A 25,553-nucleotide genomic window follows, 5' to 3' on the forward strand; every position below is an offset into this window, starting at 1 on the left:
ATGATGATTATTTTGGAGTGGTTTTGGAGTGTTTCTTACCTGCAATGCTACTGAATCACACAGGAAGGGAGGTGATTTTGGTCACATGTCCAACACCCAAGCTGTCACCAAAATAGGCACTTGGCTCCTGATTCATGCTCCAGCAGATGGCATCAATTCCCATTTGCTGACTGAGGCGGCAACTGCTTCTAACTCATAGATTTCAAGTTTCCTCGCCACGGCCAATCAGGCAGGATGAAATGCCGGCACATCTTCAGCGATTTGAATCTTCTGTCAGTGCCACCGGTGTATGCTCTTATCGAGGTGTGTTGTTCCAAGACACATGGCGGCGAAAGCAATTTTACCTTTTATTGCAGTTGTATGATGAATTCACCGTGGCATGCAAACCACCTTCATGCGTCTTATGCAGTGACATTTTAAAGCAATATATTTGTGGGTGTGTCTCTGTGTGTGTCCTCAACCTGCTTGTGTCCATGCCTCATGTCCGAACAAGGCTAGCATCATAAGTGGTTTGAAAATCAATGAACTAACTTTGGCACTGAAAAACGAAGTCTGCAATGTAAATGAATCTGCATTTATCAGTTGGGGACAACTGGACGGCCACCTCTGATCTTACCTTGGCATGAAGAGTCACCCCCCCTACTTTAAGGAGACATAATTACTGGCAAGGGGGAAAAATGGTAATTAGAGGAGAAGCAGGAGGCTAGAAGGAACTGTCAGGGTTAAGTACTGACTAATTCACTGTGTGGGACGCCTTCAACATCCTCATGAGCTTGGCAGTCGCCACAAGGGCAACTAGTGCGGAGGAGGAGATGCAGGAGCTGAAACATTTACATTTACATTTCAAGCTGTTTTTGTCTCCAGAAATCCAGGGATGCTGGAAAATACATCAGGAACAGTATATTAACTAGTGATGGTAATTTCTCTCACAGTTATATTGAGTCTTGTGATGGACTGATAAAGCCTCAAGAAACGTCATTTTTAGAGCTGACACTGAGCGAAACTTCACTTTTTCGCAGAAATGCTTCATAGCACTTGAGGCTTTAGCACCCCCTGTATCATCGTTTTTCTTCAGTTTTTATGATCAGTGCTGTTGTTTCCAGACCTGACTAGTGCATCAGTCAAACACTTTTCACCTCCTGGCATCAGATATACACTCTTGTCCACTAGACTTTTCCGTCCAAGTGTGAGACATCAGCAGTCAGCCTTGCATGCTGAAATATTAGGCTTTCAGTTGCATCACGTTACCTTTCCGCCATATATCTTGACGCTGTACGTTCCAAAACACAAAGTGGTTGGAGTCAGGACTGAGCCATAGAATGCTAGTCCGGTTGACCCGATTCAAACCTTTGCTGCGTGATGACCCAGATAACTGAGCGCTCTCACAAACATCGAGCCATAGGATGGCGCTCTTTGAGGTTTCTTGCCGAAATTAGATTCCTTCATTCATCTCTATTTCACACCGGGAGCAGAAACATTTAATTCCACGAAATGCGTCAACACGCCACTAGATGACTTCTGAGTCAGTGTTGGATGTGAAAGGCTTCGTCAACGATATGTGACGCCTTAGGAATGGGAATGTCTTGGATCGTTGCCATCTTTCTGTCTTTTTGCAAAATAACAAGCACGTATTTCAGGACATGTTTATAATGGGGAAAAGACGGATGCTTAGATTTTCCTGGCGTTCTGGAATACCATCTGGATCCATGGTCTTTGAGAAGCATTCATCGTGTCGAAAGAGATGCAGCACAAGCTCCTCTGACTTTCTTTTTGTTAAATATGTGTGTATTTTATGACCGTATTCCAGACTGCTAACTGTTACCCGTTGGGTCACTGAGCTCATTTCAGGATTACCGCTACATGTAAACAATCGTGCCGCACCACCACTTAAATGAGTGCCCCCACAACGTGTTAAAACAAATGCAGACATTGAAACATGTGGAAGACACGTTAACATATCATTGGAAGTGTTGGCTTTTGGCTTTCGAAACCACATTGTGGCTAAAGTCTGTTTCTCCAAACGTTCATACCGGCCCGACATATGAAGAGACAGACCTCTGCCGAGTGGAGCGAGATTTACTCCTCATGATTAGAAACTGGCATTTTTATTGTCACCACTTCAACACTCTCCCATCTGCTCCCTTGTTTCCCTATCACGTCTTGGCTGTGGACTTATGTATAAGTCTCTATCGACTGTGTATCCTCTCTCTGAAAAATGTGACTTTGGCTCATCCATTGCCTCCATTGTCTGGAAAAAGAATTGACTGTAATTGGATATAATTGGTTGTAATTCCTGTAATGTAAAGTCCATATGGCTCAAAGGTGCTCACAAGTGTGACTCTGAAAAGAAAGTACACGTGCTGAATGAGAATGTGATTGAAGTACCAATATTGCAGACGTAACAGAAGCTTTAAATCATTTCCGTCAGAGGGTAGACTTCAGAATTTCAGGGAAGAGATGTTTCAAGGATTTGACCAGGAGTCATTGTGCATCATGTGCTCCGAAAGCTCAGTTGCTTTTCCTCTTGATTCATATCTAATGCGGTTTGTTGGACCCACACAAACACAGAGAGAGTTTCATCTCTCCCCTTCACACGTCTCCCCCTGTGTCCGTCCACTGAAGATGCTGGGTATGTTATCCTTGGCTGATGCTGAATTATAGTGGCCAGGTCACATGTTGTCTGGAAACTGAGGCAGGATAAATGTCTGAAATTAATTTCAACAAGGATTTATGGGCTTTCTAACTCGATATGCAGGCGGTTGCACTGCTTTCGCATCCCTTTCCTACCCACCCCGTCTCCTCTCATGTCTGGGCTTTTTAGAATTACATCATCGGGAGTGTACTTTTAACCTGCTTACTGGATAGGAAGAACAGGAAACATTGTTATCATCTCTCAGTCATGATGAGCCATCGCCCTTTAAGGGATTTGGGGATTAAAAAAGTTTTATTTAAGAACCCATAAAAAGATTGGGCCTTGGAGTCCAGACTCGTGTCAAGATATGGATCATGCAGCGAGGCAGAGCTTGGCAGCCAAAGTTTTGTGGGGTTTTTGAAGCTGTAGCCTGCTCACAGTTCGCAAAACCAGTTAGTTAGCTGAAAATATCTTTAGCTTTAAGTAGCATCTCTTGTACCTACCAGTGATGCCAGTAACGCGTTACTCTTGTATAACCACATTTTTCAGTAACCAGTAATCGAATGCATTACTATTTCAAACCCAGCAATCACATTAAAGTTACTTATTTAAGTCACCGAGCATTACTGTTGTTGCCTAACCATAACTCCATTTAATAAGAAAGATGTTAATAACATTCGCTGAATTGACATCATCTTTAATTTTAAACAGGATTTTTTTCAGCTAACTCTTAATGTTTGACCTTCGAAGGATCCTATGTATTTCAAAGCATATTTTATATATATATATATATATATATATATATATATATATATATATATATATATATATATATATATATATATATATATATACAGTGGAAGACTGTATGACATGATGTCAAACAATGTTGATTTAAATGTGATGTAGCTCGTCTTCAGGTTCAGTTTGCTGACATTGAACATATCAAAGTCACATGCACATGCCATAATGTCTATTTTTACAATAGTTATTTGATGCTGCACGACAGCTAAGGTGTCGTTCATCTCCAGAGACTCAGACACCAAAGCTGAGATAAGTGGGTTTAACAAGCAATGACATGTTTCTTATTATCAACCTGAAGGCAGCGACGCATCAGTGAAAACACGGTGGAAGTCAGACCTGCTCATGCTTGCTCTCTCCCGGAGAGACATGTGGTTGCTCTCACACTGTTGTGAAACTAACACAATGACACTTTAATGTGTTTGCTTGGGATTTTCATGAGCTTGTAACAATAAAGGTGAGTTTTAATTGATTTATGATGCGAAGAAAAAGGACTTCATCATCAGTATTTTGCTTGTGCTTTTTTTTTTTTTAATTTAGTTTTAGTAGTTTTTATTGTACATTTGCAGCATTTCTTAATAATGTTGTTTATTTTCTCTGTAATTGATCTTAATATTTTTAAGTATTGTTTTCTGTGTGTGTGTTGTGTGTGCATATTTATAGAAACATGTTTTTTTCTTTTTATTTATCTGATCTATGTACCCTTAGTAACACAATGCAGATTTTGGTTCTGCTTCATTTTTATTCTTGTGTGATAAAACGACAATAGTAATAATAATATAAATAATAATAATAATAATAATAATAATAATAATAATAATAATAATAATAATAATAATAATAATAATAATAACAATAACAATAACAATAATAATAATAATAATAATAATGATAATGATAATAAAGACAATAACAGCAATTATTATTATTATTATTATTATTATTGTTGTTGTTGTTATTATTAATAGTAATAATAATAACAATAATAATAATAATTATTATTATTTATTCATTTATTTATTACCTTGTGGATATATTGGTATCTGACATATCACAATATGCCACACGTGTTCTTCGATCACAGGCTTCCACTTGTTTTCCCAGTCTGACGTGAATCATGGGAGGGTTTTTGATTACATCCATTTTGTTTCATTGCCTCGTCACAATTACAGCGTTCGGTAACGAAGCCATTATGAAAGCAATCACACCCCATTTAGCTAATCATGGTCCATTTGCCACGATGCACCAATTAATAGTTAATAACTGGGATGCGTGTGCGATGCTATGGGATGCCTTCATGTGTTTCATCGGGGCTCAGACATGGATGGAAACAAGCAAAAGCAGCAGCACGTGACGTTTTAGCAGCACTGAAGGCCTTTGGTTAGTTGAGAAGAAAAGACTTACATTTTCCACGGGAAGCACCAGTTACAGCTGGACATCAGAGACAGCAGCAAAACGGCATGTCCGGCGTTGTTAACCAGCGTATGCGACAGCCCCGACACAAGCTCTGCCCTGAATCACTGTTGCTCTCCGAGCCAATTACATGAGTCATTTTGCGCTCCTGGGTCATTATTTGCAACACTTTGACAAATCTTCAAGAAAAGCGGACGACTCACAGCCGCTGGTGTCCCTTCCCCCCCCAGCATATTGTTTCTCTGTTCATTGTGGCCAAGGATTAAGATTCATTCTTTAATATTTTGAATGGTTCCTGCTGGATGAAATTCATCCAGGATTTCAATTGTGTCTCTGTCTGTTTGATGTATTACCCAGCTTTGCCTTCTTATTACCATGAAAGCCTGATGCTTTCCCCCCCGTCTCGTTCCCGCAGGCTGCCGCACAGTCATGAAGCAACAGCAGGAACGAAGGTTCAGGGGTCTCGATTATGCCCACATTCCCCTCGGTTATACCTGTTATTACTGCCCACAAGGGAGCATTAACCTGCAATACACCACATATCTGGGCTGGGCTGATTTATACATTCTGGAGCTGGTTTGATATTAAAAACAAACTGTGTTGTGATTTGGTTTCTAGTCAGGTGGCAGAAAAGAAGGGGACAAATGCAAGCCTGTGGACTGGACTAACCCCTTTCAGTGAAACTTTGTGAAGCCCTATTTTCAGAGCCCACTAGATGGACCCCTCTGCTCTATAATCTTAAGCGTCAAACAATAGTTTTAATGATACCTACTGAGCGCCGGAAACAAGGACACTGCTTCATGAAGTGTCCGGATATCAGTACAAACCAGTCACCATTGAGGCACTGTAGGGTTTACCAGCATTGACTGTGTTCACATGCAGAGACCAGCCAATGCAATAGCTCGATTTGAACCACAGAGTCATGTTCTCCTTGTTGACATGCAGTGCAGAGACAATCTAGCTATGAGTAGTGCACCTCCATGACAAGGGGTGGCGGCGTGAGCTCTTCAGTACTTCCGGCCTACGACCGTAGAGGAAGAGCAATTGAAGTTGACAGGTAGCGAGGAGGCGTTTCAAACTGTTATATTGAACACAGGGGTCAGTGGTCCAGTCGCCATCGTCAACACGCTACCTTCAGCAGGTTTTGGGGATGAACTCAAAAGTTTCGAAATAAAATGAAATATTCTGGAGATCGTGTTGTCTATGTATCACAGAAATGATAGATGTCGAGCATCCAACGGGCATAGTCTCATTTTTGTTCACCGTCATGAACATCGACTCACTTAGCAATCATGCTAACGGTTGCTAATGTGGTGGTAAGGTCAGGTTTGAGGGCTAATATTATGTTTGTTATGCGTGTCCGAAGACTGCGGAACATACGTATTGCATCAGGCTACACACAACTTCTCTATTGAATTGAAGGTTATGAGACATAATTCGTGAATTTGTGATTTGTCTGCTTACTTCCACTGCATAGCTAAAGCTCACGCAGCCGCACATCAGCCAGTCTGGTCACAGTCGAGCTATTTGGTTACATGCCAGCTTAGTCCAGCTATTAACCACATTATCTAGGTCGTGTAGTCCGACTTAGAGAAATTTGAATTTATCTCCAGTCTCCTGACTCTTTGCAGATGTGACTGCTGTTTACATGCATTTTACAAGTCCGAATTAAGCCGGACTAACAGTATAATTCGGTTTTCTGAAGTGTCATGTACTGTAACTGCCACCATTATAGCAATATAGTCGTGAGTGTTCAACTGGTGTTCAGTTGCTGGGTGTTTTAGTGGAGATGGTGAGGCATCCCAAAGCTTTTCAGAGCTCACAATGTGGCGCTGTTAGTTAAAAATGATGACCGGAGCGGAGGTGGCTCAGGTGGTCGAGTGAGTTGTTCAATAACCGGTGGGTTGGAAGTATGAATACCTCTGTGTCCCATTGGCTGTCAAAGTGTCCTTAGGCAAGACACCTTACCCACTGAATGTTTTTGACTCACCATCATGATACTTATCGTCCATTCTCGCAGCCATGCTTCCATTTCTGTGGCTATAGACGTAGCTCACCTCCACCTGTGTGACTGTTGCATCTGTGATGTTAATAATTAAACTGCCTGTCATATAGAAGGGACAGGTTATTACAAGTAAAATCAGCAAAGCACTCAGAGAGAGCCAGGAGGCAGGAACAGAGGCCGATGAGCTGTACTGTTTCTCCATGACAACAAGAGCTTCTACCATTATATAGATTTCCATTTTTATTTTTATAAGTTTCAAATTTTGCCAACCGACAAGTTGGATGCGGATGAATACATAAACATTTTGTCGGGGTTTATTAAGTAGAATTCTGCGTAGTATTTATTCATGTATTGCTTATTTATAATGTTTGACATTTTCTAACCGCAAGTCTAAGTAGATTTCTTCTAGCATCAAAACATAAAACCAACAAACAAAACAAACCATGCCAGTGAATCCCAAACCCCTCGTCTTGTTTCTCACAGCGTGTGGACATTCATCAGCCGTCTTGGGCCACGCGCTGATCTTAAATGCTTCCCATGCAAATCGTGGAGACCTCTCTCTCTGCTGCCTCTGTATGGGAACAGTGTGTTCTGAGTAATGAATGAGAGAAAGTCAATACTTGGGAAAGTGGAAAGACAGAATTTGGTTTGCGTGGATGATGGCTTCCCACAGTTTCACATGGTTGCCAGTTTGTTTATTTGACCTTGCAGTGCAACACAGTCCTTCAAAGGCAGAACAAACATCTTCTTTGTGATGTCTGAAGAATATTTTGTCTGTAATAGTGATAAATCCTCCATGTGCCGGATAATTCATTTCTACAAATTAAGCATCATTGCTGAAGATCATGGCTTTACTGGGCAATAATCATCCGCACTCTCTTTGCATGATTCTTTATCGGTCACTCCTCGCGACGCTCATATATCCGCCATATAAAAGTCAGCGAAACAAAAAGGCAGCGTAAGAACACATAAAATTTTAGGGCAGACAACGCAGTTTCATTTATTCCTCTGGAATGATCACTCATCGCGCGACAGAGGTGCGTTTCAAGATTGCCCTTCTAGTAAGCTGCAACTTTTAATAGTTATGAAACTGTCTTGTGTGAGTTATGTCTTGGCGGACTTTTATAGTCGATCTATTGCACTATTGCACACATTGTCTTGTTTTAATCGACACGCACAAATATAAAAGCTGTGATACAGTGCAACACCTTAACCACGTACATGTGTGTTAGCTCATGGCTAAATATATATATATATGAAAGGAAAGACATAGATGGACAGATTGTTCAATACAGCAGCCTCAGTTAGACCTGTAGCGAACTTTTGTGGTGAAGAAAGAGGTGAGGTAAAGCTGGTACGCATGGGCAGATGTTTTTATTCCCACCCATGGCTACTAGATTTGCATAGAGACTAAAAGAACAAGACCGATACAAAATGATGGCTGCGCTCTCCCTTAGAGATATGGTGAGGAGCTCAGTCATCTAGGTTGGACTCAGAGTAGAGCCAGCTGATCCCTTGCTCAGGGATCATTTCAGGAGGCGTCGAGGACGCTTATCTGGTGAGCTGCTCCAGGCCTATGTAAGTGGGAGGCGGTCCCAAGCCAGACCAAAGACAAATTGGAAAGACTTTTTTTGGTTGGAGGTGGTTCACAGGGAGAGGGTGGTCTGGGCCTCTAGACTCGGATGCTGCCCTCATGACCCAACCTTTGTTAAATGGTGGCTATAAGCCAGTGAACAATTTGGTGCGTTGAACAATGAAGTTACACGCCAAAGTTCTTTAGAATGATAGAATATATTTTATCGATCATATTGCAACAAAATGCACTTTGTCTCCCCGTGACACGGCTCAAGAAGAACAATTTAGAGTGAAGTGTCTTGCTCAAGGACGGACTGAGACGAACACATTCGGAGCTGGGATTGAACCACCACACCTTCTAGTCACAGGTTTTATCACAAATGTTACCCCTGGTGGCTACAGACGTGACTCACCACCACAAGTGTGACTGCGGCGTCTTCTTCTTTTAGGCTCTACCGAGTGCTTAACCAATCACAGGACACGTACGTGTCAAGATCAGCCGCAGGCCGACTGGCTGACCTCTGTGTTGCAGCCTCAAGATGCTGACTGGCAAGTTGCAGTGCATGGAAACACTGTCTGTCTGAAGGCCTCAGGAACATAAATAATTCTACCTGTCAACACCAACCATCTGCAACACGACTGCCGAATAAACAGATGTGGACCTCAATTAAAATAAAATAATAATAATAATTAATAAAATTCTAATCGTGATTGAGGGTCTTTGAACCCTTCGAGGGGACTCTAAGGGGTCTCCCAAAATTCCCCTTATATCATGTGGGTCACCTGGAAGTGGTACACTGAAAAAGTTTCTTACAAAACAGAGATATCTACATCTTTATAATTTTTTATTTCCTTCATCAACTGTATATACCTCCACAGATAACAATTTTGTAACTTTCCGTAAATTTTATATTGGTTTTTTTTACATTTTTTTTTTTTTTATTTAACATATATAACAATGACTTCAGCTCATATTTAATCAGCATATTTCTCCAGACACCGAATTACAAGCTACTCTCCGAACGTTGTCATGATGATGCCGAACAGATGTTAATATCCTCGCTCATTCTTTCTTGAATTGACAACCGCAAACAGATGTTTCCTTTTTTTGTCTCTCTTAATTATTTCACATTTCTTCTCCTCTCCTTCGCCTCCTGACCAGACGACACATCGCTGCATGCAACGTGTGTTTTCATTCTTCCCAGCTTTTTGTACCACAAATGAGCGCACGAAAAAGAACTTGGGGAAGCAATGCAAAAAAAAAAAATAAATAAAATAAGGAAAAATAAAAGATGAGAGTGTGGTAATAAAAGAATGAAAGACTGGCAACATATTTTATTGATAGATGTGTTTCAGGTTGTAGTTATAGACTGTGAATTAATATTATGTTTGTTCTGGAACTTGGAATGTGTGCAATATTATATTATATTGTATTGTATTGTATTGTATTGTATTGTATTGTATTGTATTGTATTGTATTGTATTGTATTGTAGCACCTATTTTAGTGAAACCTTTCTTCCTGCTGTATACAAACCTGAGAGCGCCACCTTCAGAGCCCTGAGAATGAGAGTTTTATATAATTTATTATAATAATGGGCTGCATGACTGCACTGATGGCATTTCAGGTTTACTTAGAACCATCCACTATGACCAATTCCAAATGGTTAAGCCACTCTATATGTGCGACCTAGGTTGTAATAATGAGAAACTCTCAAAATATGTAGTGTATATGAACATGTAAATATAAATGTACAATTGTAAATATGTATGTGCTCAGATGCAGCACCCAAAAAATGACTAAAATATAGAGCCTCCAAGGCTACTTCATGTATGCACTCGCTGAACATTTTAGCCAAAAAAAAAAAAAAAAATAGACTATTCATTTTTCCCTTTAAAGACAACATACTGTCTACATCAAACAAACTCAGTGCTTTGGTAACCCTTCCATATTTATAGGCAGTTCTGATTTTTTTTTGTCATTTTTTTTTCATCATAAATGCTTCTTGATTTCTTCAACAGCAGACAAAATGACATCCTTGCTTTTGTAAACATTAAGAAAAAAAAAAAGGAAAACAGTAAAGGCCAAGCAAAACAAATCCTTGTGAAAATGTATTCCACTTGTGTGTTTGATGTAGAAGGTAAACAGAAATTCAAGTGTGACAGGTTCTTTAATTCAGTCTCGGCTGTATTTATTTATATTACTTATTTATCTTTTCTTTCTTCTGGTGTCGTGAGGCTTCCAGCTACAGAACAGTGAGGTTTAACATCCCAGCTTCCCACCACATTTACTTTTGAAAGTCTGACAATTCCTCCTGAGGTTTTTTTTCTTTTTTTTTCTGCTTATCTGGGTCTCAGTTTCAACAAAGCTGGTGGCAAGATTATGAGATGGTCCTGTATAACCAGGGGGTAGATACGCGCAGTGTCAGTGCAGCCAAACACTAATTGAAGTTGACATTGTGCTGCCTAGAAGGTGGCGTGGAGTGCTCTATGCAAAACTTCTCATTTAAGATGAGATGCAGTCGAGGCAAGTGGGTGAAACTGAGCTTGATCTCTGCATAAGTAGCTTTAACTTAGTGCTACGTATACGCAGACACACACAGCCGTGAAACCAATGGCTACAGGCCTGTGGATATCACCTATCTTCATGACTGGACGTCCCAGTAACATTGATATGAAAAGATCATGTGGAAGCCAAGGATGAGTTTTGAAGATTAGCCATGAGTAAAACTGCTTCTTTTATTGATTTACCATGCTTTTAATAGTACTAGTACTCAAGCGGGAGGAATGGAGGACCGCAGAGAATGGCGATATTTTGAACTTGATTTGAAGAATATTGGTCCCCAATTTACATAAATCCCATTTACTTGCGGCTTGTTTCCCACCACTTGTTTTATTATGTTCCTGATTTGTGCAGCTGGTCTGACATACATTGAATTCTTTATTATTGTATTATCAATCATCCCTATACGTTCTATTGCTGTTTGATATTTTTCATTATTGATCCAGAGTTTCCTCATGCAGGTTCACCCACACTGGCTCTGTGTTGGGACCATGAGCTGCTGAGGCTTCATGAGCTGGTGAGGCTTCATGAGACAGTAGCCAAGTACTTTCTGCTAAAAAAAAATATGGTTTTAACAAACCTCCATTCATTCTTCAACCAAGTTTGGTGTCACCGTCCCATCACTACATCTGGTCACCTTCCTTCTAATGTGGACTTTTCTTCAAATTGTCAGATGGTGGGTCGGCTTTTGGTGGAGATGATGGAGAAGTGAATGGGGACTGGAAGAATGGAAAACAGCAGGCAGTCGAAAGAAGAGAGTTAAATAGAAAGGACAAATAAAGGTTGAAAGTTGAAATAAATGACATATCTTAGATGGCACGATGGGTTTGGGGGAGAAGACAAGGACTAAAGTGAAGGGGCAATGCAGACAGGTGACGAATTAGGAAGAGGAGAATAAAAGTTATGAAGCAAGGACAAGAAGTGTGTTCAACGGACTTAAAACGAGGGAAATGCACAAAGCAAGAACGGACAGTTACAAGGTCATGGCAAAGGTTGATTTAGCTCCAAAGTGGTGGACGTAAAGCTGGAATAAGGAAGAAGAAAATTTGTGACACTGCAGATCAGGTGAGAATAACAATGACCATCAAGCGGTCCTCACAGGGCTGCAGTGAAAACATTGGATTGTCAGTCTGGTATTGCTTGTTTCAGATGACACTGGATTTGGCTCACCAAAGTGTGCTTGTTCTGGTGGGATGAAAATCTCGACTCCTTAAGATCGTATGTGGATCAGTTTGAGACCCCTGCTTTCGACTGCATTTTACGGGGGTGGCTCCAAAGTTAATCCAAAACATTAACGCCCTGGACACAAACCCACAATGAATTGATTTTTGATGTCAAGACAAAGTGAACACATATCGTAGAGCTGGCAGATCAACCCCAGCTGGAGTCCATCAGGCATTTGTGCTGTTCACATTGCAAAAGTTTAGCTGTTATTTACAGCTGCGGTTATTCTTTCCTGCTGACGCCGTCGAGATGGAAGTATATCGCCTGAAACTCTTCTGCAGCTGTCTGTGACAGGTCCATTTTGACTCATGCATCACTTCAACATTTAATAATCTGCTGACAAAAAGCAGGAAATGTCAGAGCTTTTGGGTTCTCTGACACATTTTTGATGAACATCCCTTCCATGTCTGGGAAGAGAGGAGTTTAATGCAAATATGCTGCAGCGGCGACGTGGATGGAGCAGATGTTGGAGGACCACTGTCCAGAGAGCGGGACGGTGGTAGCCCCGGAGGAAATGAATAAATGATAAATCATATTCATCAATCATAACCTTTGCTCGTGTTCGACTAGGAAGTGTGCTTTGCTCTTTGCTCATTGTTGATGAGGACATTAGCGGCAAGAATTTACAGTTTACTGGTACTCAATGTACTGGTTCATTATTGTGGTCAAACTTCATTTTTGGAGAGTCAGAAGGGTGGGTGATCAAACAGGGGATAGAGGTGCTGAAATAAAGGGCTGAAACACAAATAAACTTTTGTCTCATGTTAGAAACAGAATTTTTTATTTTGGGTTTTGCCCCCCAAATTTTGCTGTTCTATCTTTTCTCCTGCGATTTAAAAAAACAAAAAGTTACTTTGCAGTTGTTGTTGCTGTGAAGTGACGACTTTCATGGTGATAGTCAGATGTTTGAGTGGCCGCGCTATGACATCATAGAGACAATGATCCATCTTAGAATGTATGAGAGAGCGGCCTGTCACTATCATGCAGGTGGCGAGCTATCACAGCTTCAATTTCTGTTTTTGTGTTTGTGTGTTTCCCATTGTTTTCATGTTCAATACTCCCCTTTCAGCTATTCGGACCTTTGTGCCGATGGTGTCTCTACAAACCAGTCATGCAAAACATGCTATTTGTGATGCTGTGTCTCCAACACCTCCCCTGTTTGTTGATCCAGCCTTTGTAAATTGTGTGAGAGGGAGCTTCGTGCATCAGCCTGTTTACCTACTTTTCAGTTATACATTGCTTAACCCAGCAACGCGGGGCAAGGGGTGGGGTCACCTTGTACAGACCACTATATGCTTAAATTGTTGCTACAACAGAATAAAACCAAAGTCCCTAGAGTCAATATTCATAGTTGGACATCTCAGGCGCACAGACCTTCAGATCAGAACAGACAGATGTTCTCACTGTTGAAACATGATGGACATTTAAATGCATGGTTATTTCAATTCTGCCATTCTCCAGAAGATCATTATTGAATGCATGAATGAATTATTAAAACTGTTTTAAATTGCTAAGTTTGATATCAACCATTTAAAGGGAGTTATAATGGACGATAGAGTTATTATGCAGCTTTTCCCTTTTATGCTGATGCTAATGTGTTTGAATTAGCACTGATGCATGGAGTCTGTCGTTACAGTGCCTGATCAACAATTTAATGAGTAATAAATTCATATTGTGGCAGACACTTGTCCCAGAAATCTGAAGTTTACACTGTTTCAGTTATTCCTGCTGATGCTTTGAAGATGTCACTCAAGAGCTTTCTTGGTAATTTATCTGGTTATTGGTCATTATTATCACAACAAGAGGCAAAATCGTCAATATTGTTCTTTTTTTTATTTTATCTGGACACTTTTTTGTCTAGATATAATAGTGTTGTGTTCAGGGACTATTGATAAAAACCATCCGAGTTCAAGCTTATAAATTGTTAAAAATAACAAATCAAATCAAATCAATCAAAAGGCAAATCCAAAATGACTACTTGATGACAACTTGGTGAAGTGTGATGGATGCTCTAAGTGACACAAAACTAAAATGTGATCTGAAGGATACGCTTCCAAACAATACTCACAATGCCAGTAACACCAGGGCAAATCCATAAACAAGCATTAGCCAAGAGAAGGCAGCAAGTGACCGGTACCGAGTCAGGTGATGTGATATACTGTTCTGAAGAGAAGCTCAAGCCCATCGTGAGGAAGCAGGAGGAGAACATAATCACAGCAACTATAAACCGGCACATTCATGAGTATGATTAAATTTTTTACTTTTGATAATGTGTTGTCCTCTTTGTCTGTTTGTCTTCCTGTTTGTGTGCAACAATAACCCCAAAAATATTGTATGGCTATGAAGACATTTGCATTGGTGAGGCTTGTCTGGATGCACGGATGTTCCCTTTTAATTCAGCGAACTGACTCAGCTAAAGAAAAACCAAAAACACAACATGCAATCACATCACTGAAATAAGTCAAAATCTCCAGTTTTCCTTGTGAAAAAAATGTGGATTTGCATTTTTATACTGAAAGCGTCTATGACGTGCGGAGGTTTTGCTACGAGCACAGGGAAATATTACTGAAAACAAATGGTCCGAGCTGGTAGTCTGTCCTTCTCATTTTTCACGCAGCCAGATAAGCCAATGGGGCTGTTTGATGACGATAATGTATTACCTCTCCACCCATCTTCTCTGTTTAGTTGAGTAAACTGTGCTGGGACTGAACATCGGACATGATGAATTCAAACATCCTTGTGGTGTTAAATGTCTGCAGCAGAGCCTTCGTAAATATATTCCACAGAGCCATCGCTCTTGGAGACGATTGTATATTAGCGGATCACATCCATGCATAAGAAGCGAAGCATTCAAATCCCAACGAAAACATTAGTCCACAAGTGCGTGTTTTATGATCAAACTAGTTATGGCTGGATCCTCGTGTCCAGATCTAGTAAAATCCGAGGGTCACAGACTGACTGTATCCTTTCTCCCTCATGAGTTACTTGAGCACCATAAAGCAGTAATCACCCATGTTCCCATTTTTCTGTCTATGCAGCAGTGCCATTTATCTCCTCTTAACTTCCTTTGATAGGTCATTAAACTGGTCCTGGAGCAGCGAGGTAAAGCACTGAATCATGTCTCCGATTCCATCTGCCGCTATGCCTAATCTGGGGCAGCGGAGGGCCGGAGCACATATGGCTGCCGTATAAACTTTCCCACAATAATTGGCAGTGGCAGGACCGTGCGGTGGGTTTACAGGAAATTAGGTGAGGGCTGGTAGCAGAGAGGGAGCCATTCCAAGACTGCTTCTTACACTGAATCATGACTTGCGTATAAAAAAAAAAAAAAAAAAAAAGAATGTGGATGGAAACTGAAGTAGCATTGCTCCATTTGAAAACAAAACCTCATAAAACTGGCGTCCGTGAAATTGTCTCTTATATCCATTGATTGTATGTAACCGAGCTGCCATGGAGTAGGCGGATATGCAATTCAAAAGCCAATAAATATTTTTGCAGATAATGTCATTTTTGCCTTGAAAATATAGAGTTCTACACCTAGATCAAGCTATTATACCTACGTAATAACCTGGTGCAGACCTGGGGGCCACATTTGGCCCTTAGACTGTATTCAGGCGGGGGAATATTGTGGATGTTTCTGACAATTATATTTTGCACAACAGAAATATAACGTCCTTGTAGTATATTTTAATTCTTTTTGTCTTTTCATTTGACGATGATGTTTTGAAATTTGAAGACGAGTCTTTGGACTGTGGGAGGAAACCGGAGAAAACCCGCGTGCAAATGAGGGCAACATGCAAACTCCATGCAGAAAGGCCTCTGGTCCGACCAGTGAATCGAACCCGCAACCTCCTTGCTGCAAGGCGAATCACTAGCCAGCCCTGTTGATCCCCCCAAAATACATTGGAATTGAGAATCGATTTTGACATGAAGACAATATTTAAAGGGAAAATTAAAGTAAAACTCAAGCATTTTGGCATATATTATGTGTAACATTTTATAAATACACATAATATCCTTACTTTTTTTCATTTATCTTCCCATCATATCATTTTTTTCTTGTCAGCTCTTTTCTTTGGGCTTGACAGTCCCTCACAACAGTCACAGTACATAATGTAGCCGCTGCGGAAATAGAATTGCCCACCACCGACCCAGAGTGGCAGAGGAACGACGTGCCAGCAGTGACAGACAAGTGGGTGGAAATAGTGATTTAATAATTCCCTGTTTTGTTATGTGTTCAGATTCTAGAATGCACAAGTAGTGCTCGGAAAAAAATGGGAAAAATGGAAATAGCGAGCAGAAATAGAAATTTTTCACTGTACTCTTTTACAATTTCTATGATATAAGAATTATTCACGGAATAGTATCTAATGTAACATTGTTTAAGCTCATTATATCCAAATGTTTAGCTATTTTTCCAGTCAATTCCACTTCGATCTTCATTTAAAAGTGGTTAACCTGAATTCATGCATTTTAATGTCGGCATTTTTTTTTTTCATTGACCAGCCTTCAATTTGTGGTCGGAAAATAATACAGCAAAAATAAAGTTCTTTCAGCTTTCGTGTAAATTATGATGAGCCAGTTTAATAATAACAATAATTCTATACGACGGTGACTTGTAATGAATCCGACTTTGATTCTGTACCAGCATGGTTTGCTGGATGGCACAGTGTTGATCGAGAAATTGAAGATGTCTTGTCTAAGTGAAGGGAACGTCAACCTGTTTTGAGGCTTCTACTGATATTGCCTGACGTGGCCGAGTGATCTTCCTGTCGACCCCGATGTCACGGCTTGCAGATGCGAGGGTGTTTTCATTTTCGAGCAATAAATAGGAAAAGAGCGCTGAGGCAGGCGATGAAAATACAGCCTTGTGAAGCACCACAAAAGCAGACCGTGCTCTATTGGAGACTCAAGGTGAAAGTACCAATCAATTTGAAGGGTCTTACATATCCTGAATCTTTATGAGAAACTCCCACAGGTTCGCGAGGGGAAAAAAGAGGTGCACCTCTCTTCAAAAGAGTGTGTGCTCTATCTGACTTCTTCTTTATTTAGTCATAATCACTGCCTTCAACGTTTGAGTCGAACCTGACAAACCAAAATATTTTCATTCTTGGGAACTTAAAAATAAATGCGAAAACAATCATTTCACACATTTTTTCCAATATGCATTGCCGTACTTCTTTTACAATAATCTACTTCTATAGAGGGTCTTAGCCAATTTTTGGACAATGTCCATATAATTTGTGCGATATATTAAAAGAAAAAAATTAACCTTTCTTTCACAGAAACATTTCACTCATTTTATTCCATTGCATTCTTCTTTCTTTTCTTCTTATTCTTCATTGCACCTCAACCCATTGGCCATTTACAATATAGATATATAAAGGGGCTGCAATATCTGAACATTTTTACACAATTTGATGAAATTGTGTGCCAAAGTATGTCCGGCAGCACCAGTATGTCAGCAGCTGCTTCCCAAAAATATATCAACTGGAGTCATTACTGCCACTTGCCCTGACTCCTTTGAAAATTGTGCATCAACTGGTGGGTGCCAGATCCTGTGGTTAGCAAAATTGCAAAAATGTGCAGGACGCAGCATGGAACACAACCTCGAGATTTTACTTGAGATTGTACCCAGAATGAATTCGGTTCTGGAAATAGATGAGAAAAAAAAAGTGTTTTGGTTCAATTGAAAGATGTGAACAGGCATGCTGTGCACAGCCCTCCGTACCGTTCTGAAAGCACCTCAACTGAACATGACTGGCAATGCATGGTGCCGCGTATGTGTTGGAATAAATCCCAAGCATTAATCTTGAATTTCATTCATATCATCTACATTTCTATATGCGCATGGTCAATAGTGTTTGAATATGAACTGAGTCACGCAGACATATGTGGAGACGAAATCCAATTACAAGTGTTTTTGTGTTCTAGAGACTGACTCAAATTAAATCAAGACGAGAGCATGGTCACTTTACATCTTGCGTTATCTTATCTCAATCATGTGCTTCTCACAGTGATACAGGATTTATGCAAGAAGGCAAAATTACCTGACTTTCAGTTGATAAATATGCAAAGCCTCGGCTGCAGACTCCATAACTGTGCCTCGCTTTGCATTTCAAACAGCGAAAGAAAACCTGGCTGTTTCTAATCCGCCAAGCATTTTCTTTCTGTAACCTTCCCAGCAAGAGATGGCTCTGCTCTGCGTCTTTGCTAATGTTTGTTTGATGCATGTCTCAGTTGGCACAGACGTAAATAATCATCCAAAGATCTGGATAACTGTTACGCGGCAGCAGCCCGTCTGCAGTGGAAAACTGACAACACAGATTTTTTAATTTGATATATGATCCTGCTTTGGTTACTTTGATCAGGATCTTTTCTTCACATGTCTCTCCATGAACGGCTTCAACGCCCTGCTGTCTGAATGGTTTCCAAAAATTGACCTAACATCTTCCCTATGAGCAAATCAGTCACCACATTGTGCACTTCATAGGGAGCCTGAGTCTCCGCCCCTTCTGGTTGATCCATGGCACCAAAGCTCAGGGAAAAAATGAAAGGCGTATTTAAATGATACATATTCATGTGTGTTTCCACTGTTTGTTGTGTAATTTATGATTTATTTTCTTGAAAAATACATAATTATTTGGACTACAAACAAACAAAAAAAAAATTAAAGGTGTATGCTGTACCTCAATTTGAATGATAAATATTCATGTGAGTTTCCACTGTTTGTTGTGTAATTTATTTTCTTGAAATATACATCATTATTTGGACTTCAAATCCAAAACAAATCCATATGACATAGTAAAATATTTACTGTGACCCTGCAGGCTCTCACTCAATCGACTATCAAGCGAGAGCCTGCATTGCAGTTCGCTACTACATATCACACGAAACCTGAAGTAACTTTTAATGCTTGTCGAAATGCAGTGCTCTTGCGGCAGTAAAATGTATATTTCAAATTCACAGACATCATACTATATGTGAGATCTATTGGATATTTCTAGCTAGGTCAAAAAATAACTTTTATGTCCATTGACTCCTGTTTTTTTTGGTTCACTTAGGTCCCAAGAGGCGGCAATAGAAGAGCATGACTTAGGCTCCCCGTCGTGATTCCATCATCCCACACTCATCATCAGGGTGCCTTTCATGAGAAGTCACAGGGCTTCCCTGACTTTTTTCGACTGGCTTCCCCTGTTGCTCATTGACATACAATCCCTACATGTCGGCACATTATGCAAAACTGACCTTTGACCACTGACCGGATCTTTGTTTTGCTTTTGTCCGGCCCAATAAATCTCCCCAACCCTATTCTCTCTTAACTCTTTTGGAAATGAAAATCATTTCATTTAAATATTTTGAAGTTCCAAATGACCCACAATGCACTTCTGCGTTCAAAGACAGTATCTCTTTATTGGATCAGATCAACAAAGCTGACTTTCCCTTTTGGGCCTGAGAAGAACCTGATCAGAAGAATGGAGAGCAATTACGTATATCAAACACGAACTTCATGGAGTATTTCATGAAAAGACACTCCACTGGGATCTGTTATCAAGGCACAAAAAATTACATTGGCTCTTATCACAGTATAATGTATAGCGTTTTAACATAGAGGCACACAAAGTGTGGCCCAGGGGCCACATCTGGCCCTTTGTCAGAGTTTATGCGGTCGATTTTTTTATTTTACTCTGTGTCTGTTTATCTTCCCCCTTAACCGATAATAATGTTGAAGTGTAATATCAAAAGAGACTATATTTCTTGTCACCTCAGAATAGTTAAAAAATAATGCTGTTGTTTAATGTAGCGACACTTTGCACACACAGTTCTGTTGCCAAGATATCGAACACAACAAGTTCATCCAGTATTTACGACTTATACTGAGAATGACACAATATAAAATCAAAATGCATTGAAATAATTTCCTCTTTGTTTGTAATATGTTTGCGCCCAAATTGATTTTTCTTTTTTCGTTTTACATGATGGCCTCTCGGAGTGGTCACAGTATTGAATGAATATCGGAACCTAGCCACTCCACCAACACTTGACACCGTATTAAGAACCGCTTGGGTTGTTGTCGCTGCGTTTCCTACTCACAACAGTGAAGTATGCTCCTGCTGAGAGAGACTGCCGAGAGCACGGCGCTGTGTTTAGTCCTGTGTTTGTCCTGGAAATATCCAGACAAGCTCGGGAAAAACTAAACAGCAGGCGGCAAGGCAGCCCATGTATTTTATAGTTACTAACTCTGTAGATAGCTGGATGATCAGGTGAAGACGGGCTGGCACAGCACCCACTGGCAGTTGATGAACATCTATTCTGAAAACAAATCCATCTCAGTTTCAAGATCACCCTTTTCAAAACTTTGTCTAACTTGTGGAACAGGAGCCATAACTTCACATCACGTTACAAGCAACTCCTTCGTCCAAAAACCTATTAAAGATCTACGGAGCTATTCTTCGCCATCGCACTTCTGTTTTTTTTTAACTGTCACACGAAAATCTGTTATCAGGACATTCATCGGACATTTTAGTTTAAACTGTATAGACGCGAAGAAGCATCAGTATAACAGCTTTCATTTTAGAGTCACACTCTGCAGTCATTTACTCTGTGCTTCCGTTGTTTGCTTCGCTAATAGCTCAGTAAATTCATTAGTTGGTATTCACACCTGCTCCGCCTCCACCTGTAGCCGTCAAATTGCAGCATGTAGTTGTAGAGAGGATATGCTTTGCTGTCAAACTGCTCTTCATTTCCATGGAAGCCTGAGCAGATACATGTTCCTCAAAATCCATGAATATATTCTGGGTTAGCTGATTTTACCTCTGAATCTGGGCGATTCTGCCACTGAAAAAAGGGAAATCTTTGGTTCTTATTTTGCACTGAGCTGTGATTTATGGTGTGAATTTCAGGGAATTTGCACGTTGGAAGGTGAGGAACACGGCGATCGAGCGGAGAGATCTGATCCGGAACCCGGTGCCGCTGATGCCAGAGTTCCAGCGCAGCGTACGCCAGCTGGGCCGCAGACCGACGACTCAGCAGTTCATCCACACCATCATTAAGAAATATGGAACGCACATTCTCATCTCAGCCACTCTGGGGGGTAAGTTGGGTTCACCAGCTACATTTCCGCGATTTCACGCTTGATTAACTTCTTTTTTTAATGCTCAGCAGTTTTCCGCCACCAGATGCTAAAAGCCAGGAATTGCTCCATCTCACAACTCCGATTAAATGTAATACACATTTTGCAAAAAAAAAAAAAAAAAAAAAGGGGGCAGAGAGAAAACAAAGGAGTGCTGCAGAAGTCTGGCTCTTTGGAATACATTTCTAAAAATAACATTGAAGAATCCCTGGTGCCCAACTCTAAATATAAATGGCTTCTCCCTGGAATCTTTGATCAGCGCACACTTTGTTTATGCCTCACTACTGCACTGTTTTTCTGTCATAATTCTAATGATTCTACAAACAGCTTTTTTGAACCAAATCACATGAACTTAAAGGTACGTTAATTGATTCATAATTTAAAAAATGTGTTGTGGCATCTAAGCGCTTTTCATTTTTGTGGTGAATGAAGTGTTGAGTGTCTTCTGTCTACGTAACTTCTTTCACCAATTCCAAGATGGCTGTTTTGACCTTCCGATCACCATATATGGAAACCAATTTTGACATCTGCCAATGATGACCTTGTTCTTTTATCCATGACCTTTGTGTTGCGAACTGTGAAACACAAGACAGCAAATGTCATCTCAGTGTGCACGAGGCATCACGACATAATTAAACACAAAAAAAATTGATATTTACTGCATAGTACATTATTTTTACCAAGATCTTTTCTTCCATATAAGTTATTTGTTATTTGTATTTGAATTAAATTGAAATTAATTTTGTCCTCAAACACCATTGCTGTAAAACTGTATTAAATAGAAATTGAAGCATCTGACGGAACCAGACAATGAGTGTTGGGCTGTTGAGGCGTCCTAACTCTCAGAGCCCACTTGCTGACACTCCATTTTCTGTAATCTTTGGCCTTTAACAATTATTTCAGTAAAATCTCACTTCATTTTTAAACCAAGTGTGCCATTTACTCAGCGCTCAAAATGATGATACTGTTTCATGAAGCCTCATTCAACCATCACTACCCACAACCTGTTCGCAGCAATGATCCCAGAGCTTATGGGGTTTTACCGGCAATAATCTTAGGTAGTGATGAGGGGTCATGAAACAGTGAAACACACCAACCCTTCAATACAGTGTCATGGATTCGTTCACTAATCTAAGGCAGGCAAATGTCAACTCAAGGCCTGTGGGCCACAGTGGATCAGAGTACTTTTCTACCAGACATGTGGTGCACTTTCATACAGCAGTCCCCTCTGCCAAGGTGGTTATGCTTTAGATGTTTGTTTTCTGTTCGTCTATTTGTCTCTTTTTCTGTGACAAAAATGAACAAATATCCAGACTTTTTGGAGACAAATAAAAGTTCCCTGGTGGTGTTGCTGTGTGTTGTGTTCGAGCCAGTTTTGCCAACCCGTGCCCTCCAGAAAATACAGCATTCACTCTGACCAATACAATGACCTCCATTGCGTGTTGTGATTCGAAAATGTGAGGTCCATATCGCCCTGTTTTAGGGTCACTAAAGACAATTGCTAGAGTCCTGGCCACTTGAACGCAGCATTGTTCTGCAAGTAAACAGATGCACTCTCTGAACGCTTTTCTTCTATTGTAACTACAACTGTAAAAAGAAGTCTAAGCACTCATACGACCCACCCAGGAATTCACGAGACTCGGAGAGTGTGACCTCGATAGAGTGGAGTAAATAAAGGAAGCTCACCACAGTCCTAACTTTGGAACGTTACACTCTAGACACCAAATTCATTTGAGGTGAGGATGGAGTAATTCATAGGTTAGTTATCCAAGTGTTTAGTTTCACATCCAACATTCCAATGCACCCGAGTCATCCATGAAATCAGAATTGGGCGCCACCCTGGCAAATGTCAATGACCAAAGGAAAAAAACAAAAAAAGTGGTTTGCTGCCAAAGACAAACCTTTGCTTATCAGGTATTTAATTGCTTTGAAAAACAGCCCTTTACACTATTAAATTACAACCCAGGCTTTTTCCATATTTATGTAAACTTACAGCAAATATTTACCAGCAATGTGATTTTATGACAATTTTCAGAATTTTCTGTTTTCACTGCAGTGAAACTTGTGACCGGAACCCATGCACAAGCAAAAACATACTGAGGAATGTTGTTCAAATAACATATATATGGAGGAAAAAAAATCTCAAAGCAACCATGTGTAATGGCGAAAGTACTTGGTATTGTTTTGGAAAAAAAAAAATATATATATATATCATTGCATCCCAAATTATATATTAGCAACTTTGCTCCTGTATTGTGTTAAATCCGCTCTCCATATTGAAGTTCGGACATTGAACTCAAGTGTGTTAAGAGTTTTCACTGTCGAACCTTTGATAGATGTGTGCAAAATTGTAGTGCCTTCACTTCTTATTTCCCCACTTCAGCAAAAAAATATAATACTAATAGCAAATCTGTTTTGGCATTCCAGTTTGACTCCTTTTGAATAGGAATCCTGCAGTGTTTTTGGCTCTTGTTGAACCTGTGGCTCACCATTGTTTGCTATATCAGTGCCAGAAAGGACTTTGTGTGTCTTTTGGCAGCTAATTAAACAGTATTTTAGTTTTGAAGTCGACCAGTTGCTCTAATTAAGAGAAAAAAGGAGGACGGAGCTGAAATGTTTTTTTTTTTTTTTTTTTTTTTAAATCTTGTTTTCGGGTTGTCGTTGAATCTGTGGCACCCGAAGCGTAGCATGGAGAACAAACCCAAACAGAGGGGATAAACCTGAAACAGAAAGCAGGCGTAAGAAATACAGGCCTGGAAACGGGGACAACTAAGAAACACTCGGATATAACTGTCACCAGGCTAATACAAAACTAAAGACGCTCGGTAGAGGTGAAAACAAACACTCTAAGCGAGGAAATAACTAGCACACAGGCTGAACTAAAGTAGCGAGTAACACTCGAGGAAGCTAACACGGAGCTAAAGACAGGGAGCAAGCGATAGGAGAGCTAGATAGAGTGAGAAGAGAGGCAACGAACGAGGAGATGAACACAGAGCAAAACAGAGAGATAAACAGGGTCACAAGCGAACGGAGCAATTGAGAGAGAGAGAGAGAGAGAGAGAGAGAGATAGAGAGAGAGAGAGAGAGAGAGAGAGAGAGAGAACGTACCATGAGAACAAAAGACGATCATCTGGCAGCACATGCTGGTTCTCCAGGTGTAAAAATCTCTGCAGAGGCAATCAGTGGAATGAGAACCAGCTGCGCTGCCATGAAGCTGGAGGTGGTGAGAAAGCAAACAGGAAAACATGAACCGGAACACAGGAAGTGACACAGTAAAAGCACGAACCATGACAGCGACAGAAGGTGGTCAATCGCTCGTCTTCTTAAGTGACTGTCACCAGAACAAAGAATGGATGAAAACGTTCCAGAATTAATGAATTCTCCAGTTGTCTTAAGCGGTGACCAAAGGAATCCTGGGGTTCATATATTTCTGTGGGAAACTACATTTAGAATGATCCTGTGGATTCACACATGCAAATGCAAATGTCTGTATGATGAAATACATAGATACATTTAAAAGAAAAAGAAAGATAGATCATCTATGTGGAACTATTGGAGCCCACCCTCCTTTGAAAGGAAAAAAAGAACAAGACTGACAGAAAGCATTCACTGTGGGGGTATAATTACCATCATAACCTGCTGTTTTTGTCTTTGAATGACTTAACTGGTGTTAAGCTGACTTCCTGGTAAATGTACGACTTTTAAAAAAACTTCCATTTTGAAGTGGAGCTCATGACCTGATTGCTTCCCTGGGTGAACTTGATGTGTGGGTGACTACAATAATAGAAAAAAAAAGTGAAGTATATTTGTGTGATCCTGACAAAGACTCCTACTTCAGTGAGAGTTGAACTTTCATAGTTTAAAGGAAGAAATTGCAAACTCTTGAAAAACAGTTTGACATCGCCTGAACGTCTCTGCTGGGGCCCGGAGCTACTGGAACTAGTAGCAAGAGCTGTTTTTCTATCGACAGTGGAGTGTGTTTCAAGCTCGATGTGGGAAAAGTGAACGAGTGTGGCATGATAATGTGAGAGGAAGGTGTCTCGATCAAACTCATTAGACGTGTCGCAGATTTGCATTCTGCCTAAGCTGCAATAGTATGAAGGGAGGAAATCTCTATTGAGCCCCAGCCAGTCGTTGGGAGGAGTTGTTGAGTCCTTGATGCTGGTGTGACAGGAAGTAGGATGGTGTGATATCCATGGAGATTTGTTG

The 25,553-nt window shown here is 40.4% G+C and overlaps 1 protein-coding gene across 1 annotated transcript in view; it reads left to right on the plus strand.

Moving 5' to 3' along the window:
* Positions 1–25,553, plus strand: part of brinp1 (bone morphogenetic protein/retinoic acid inducible neural-specific 1) — a 126,371-nt gene that overhangs the window by 47,114 nt on the left and 53,704 nt on the right. The window contains exon 3 of the mRNA XM_053846978.1: positions 21,115–21,305. Within this exon, the coding sequence (XP_053702953.1) occupies positions 21,115–21,305 (191 nt within the window). The remainder of the gene's footprint in view (positions 1–21,114; positions 21,306–25,553) is intronic.

The sequence above is a fragment of the Synchiropus splendidus genome, chromosome 1 (assembly GCF_027744825.2).
Source record: "Synchiropus splendidus isolate RoL2022-P1 chromosome 1, RoL_Sspl_1.0, whole genome shotgun sequence".
Lineage (NCBI taxonomy): Eukaryota > Metazoa > Chordata > Actinopteri > Syngnathiformes > Callionymidae > Synchiropus > Synchiropus splendidus.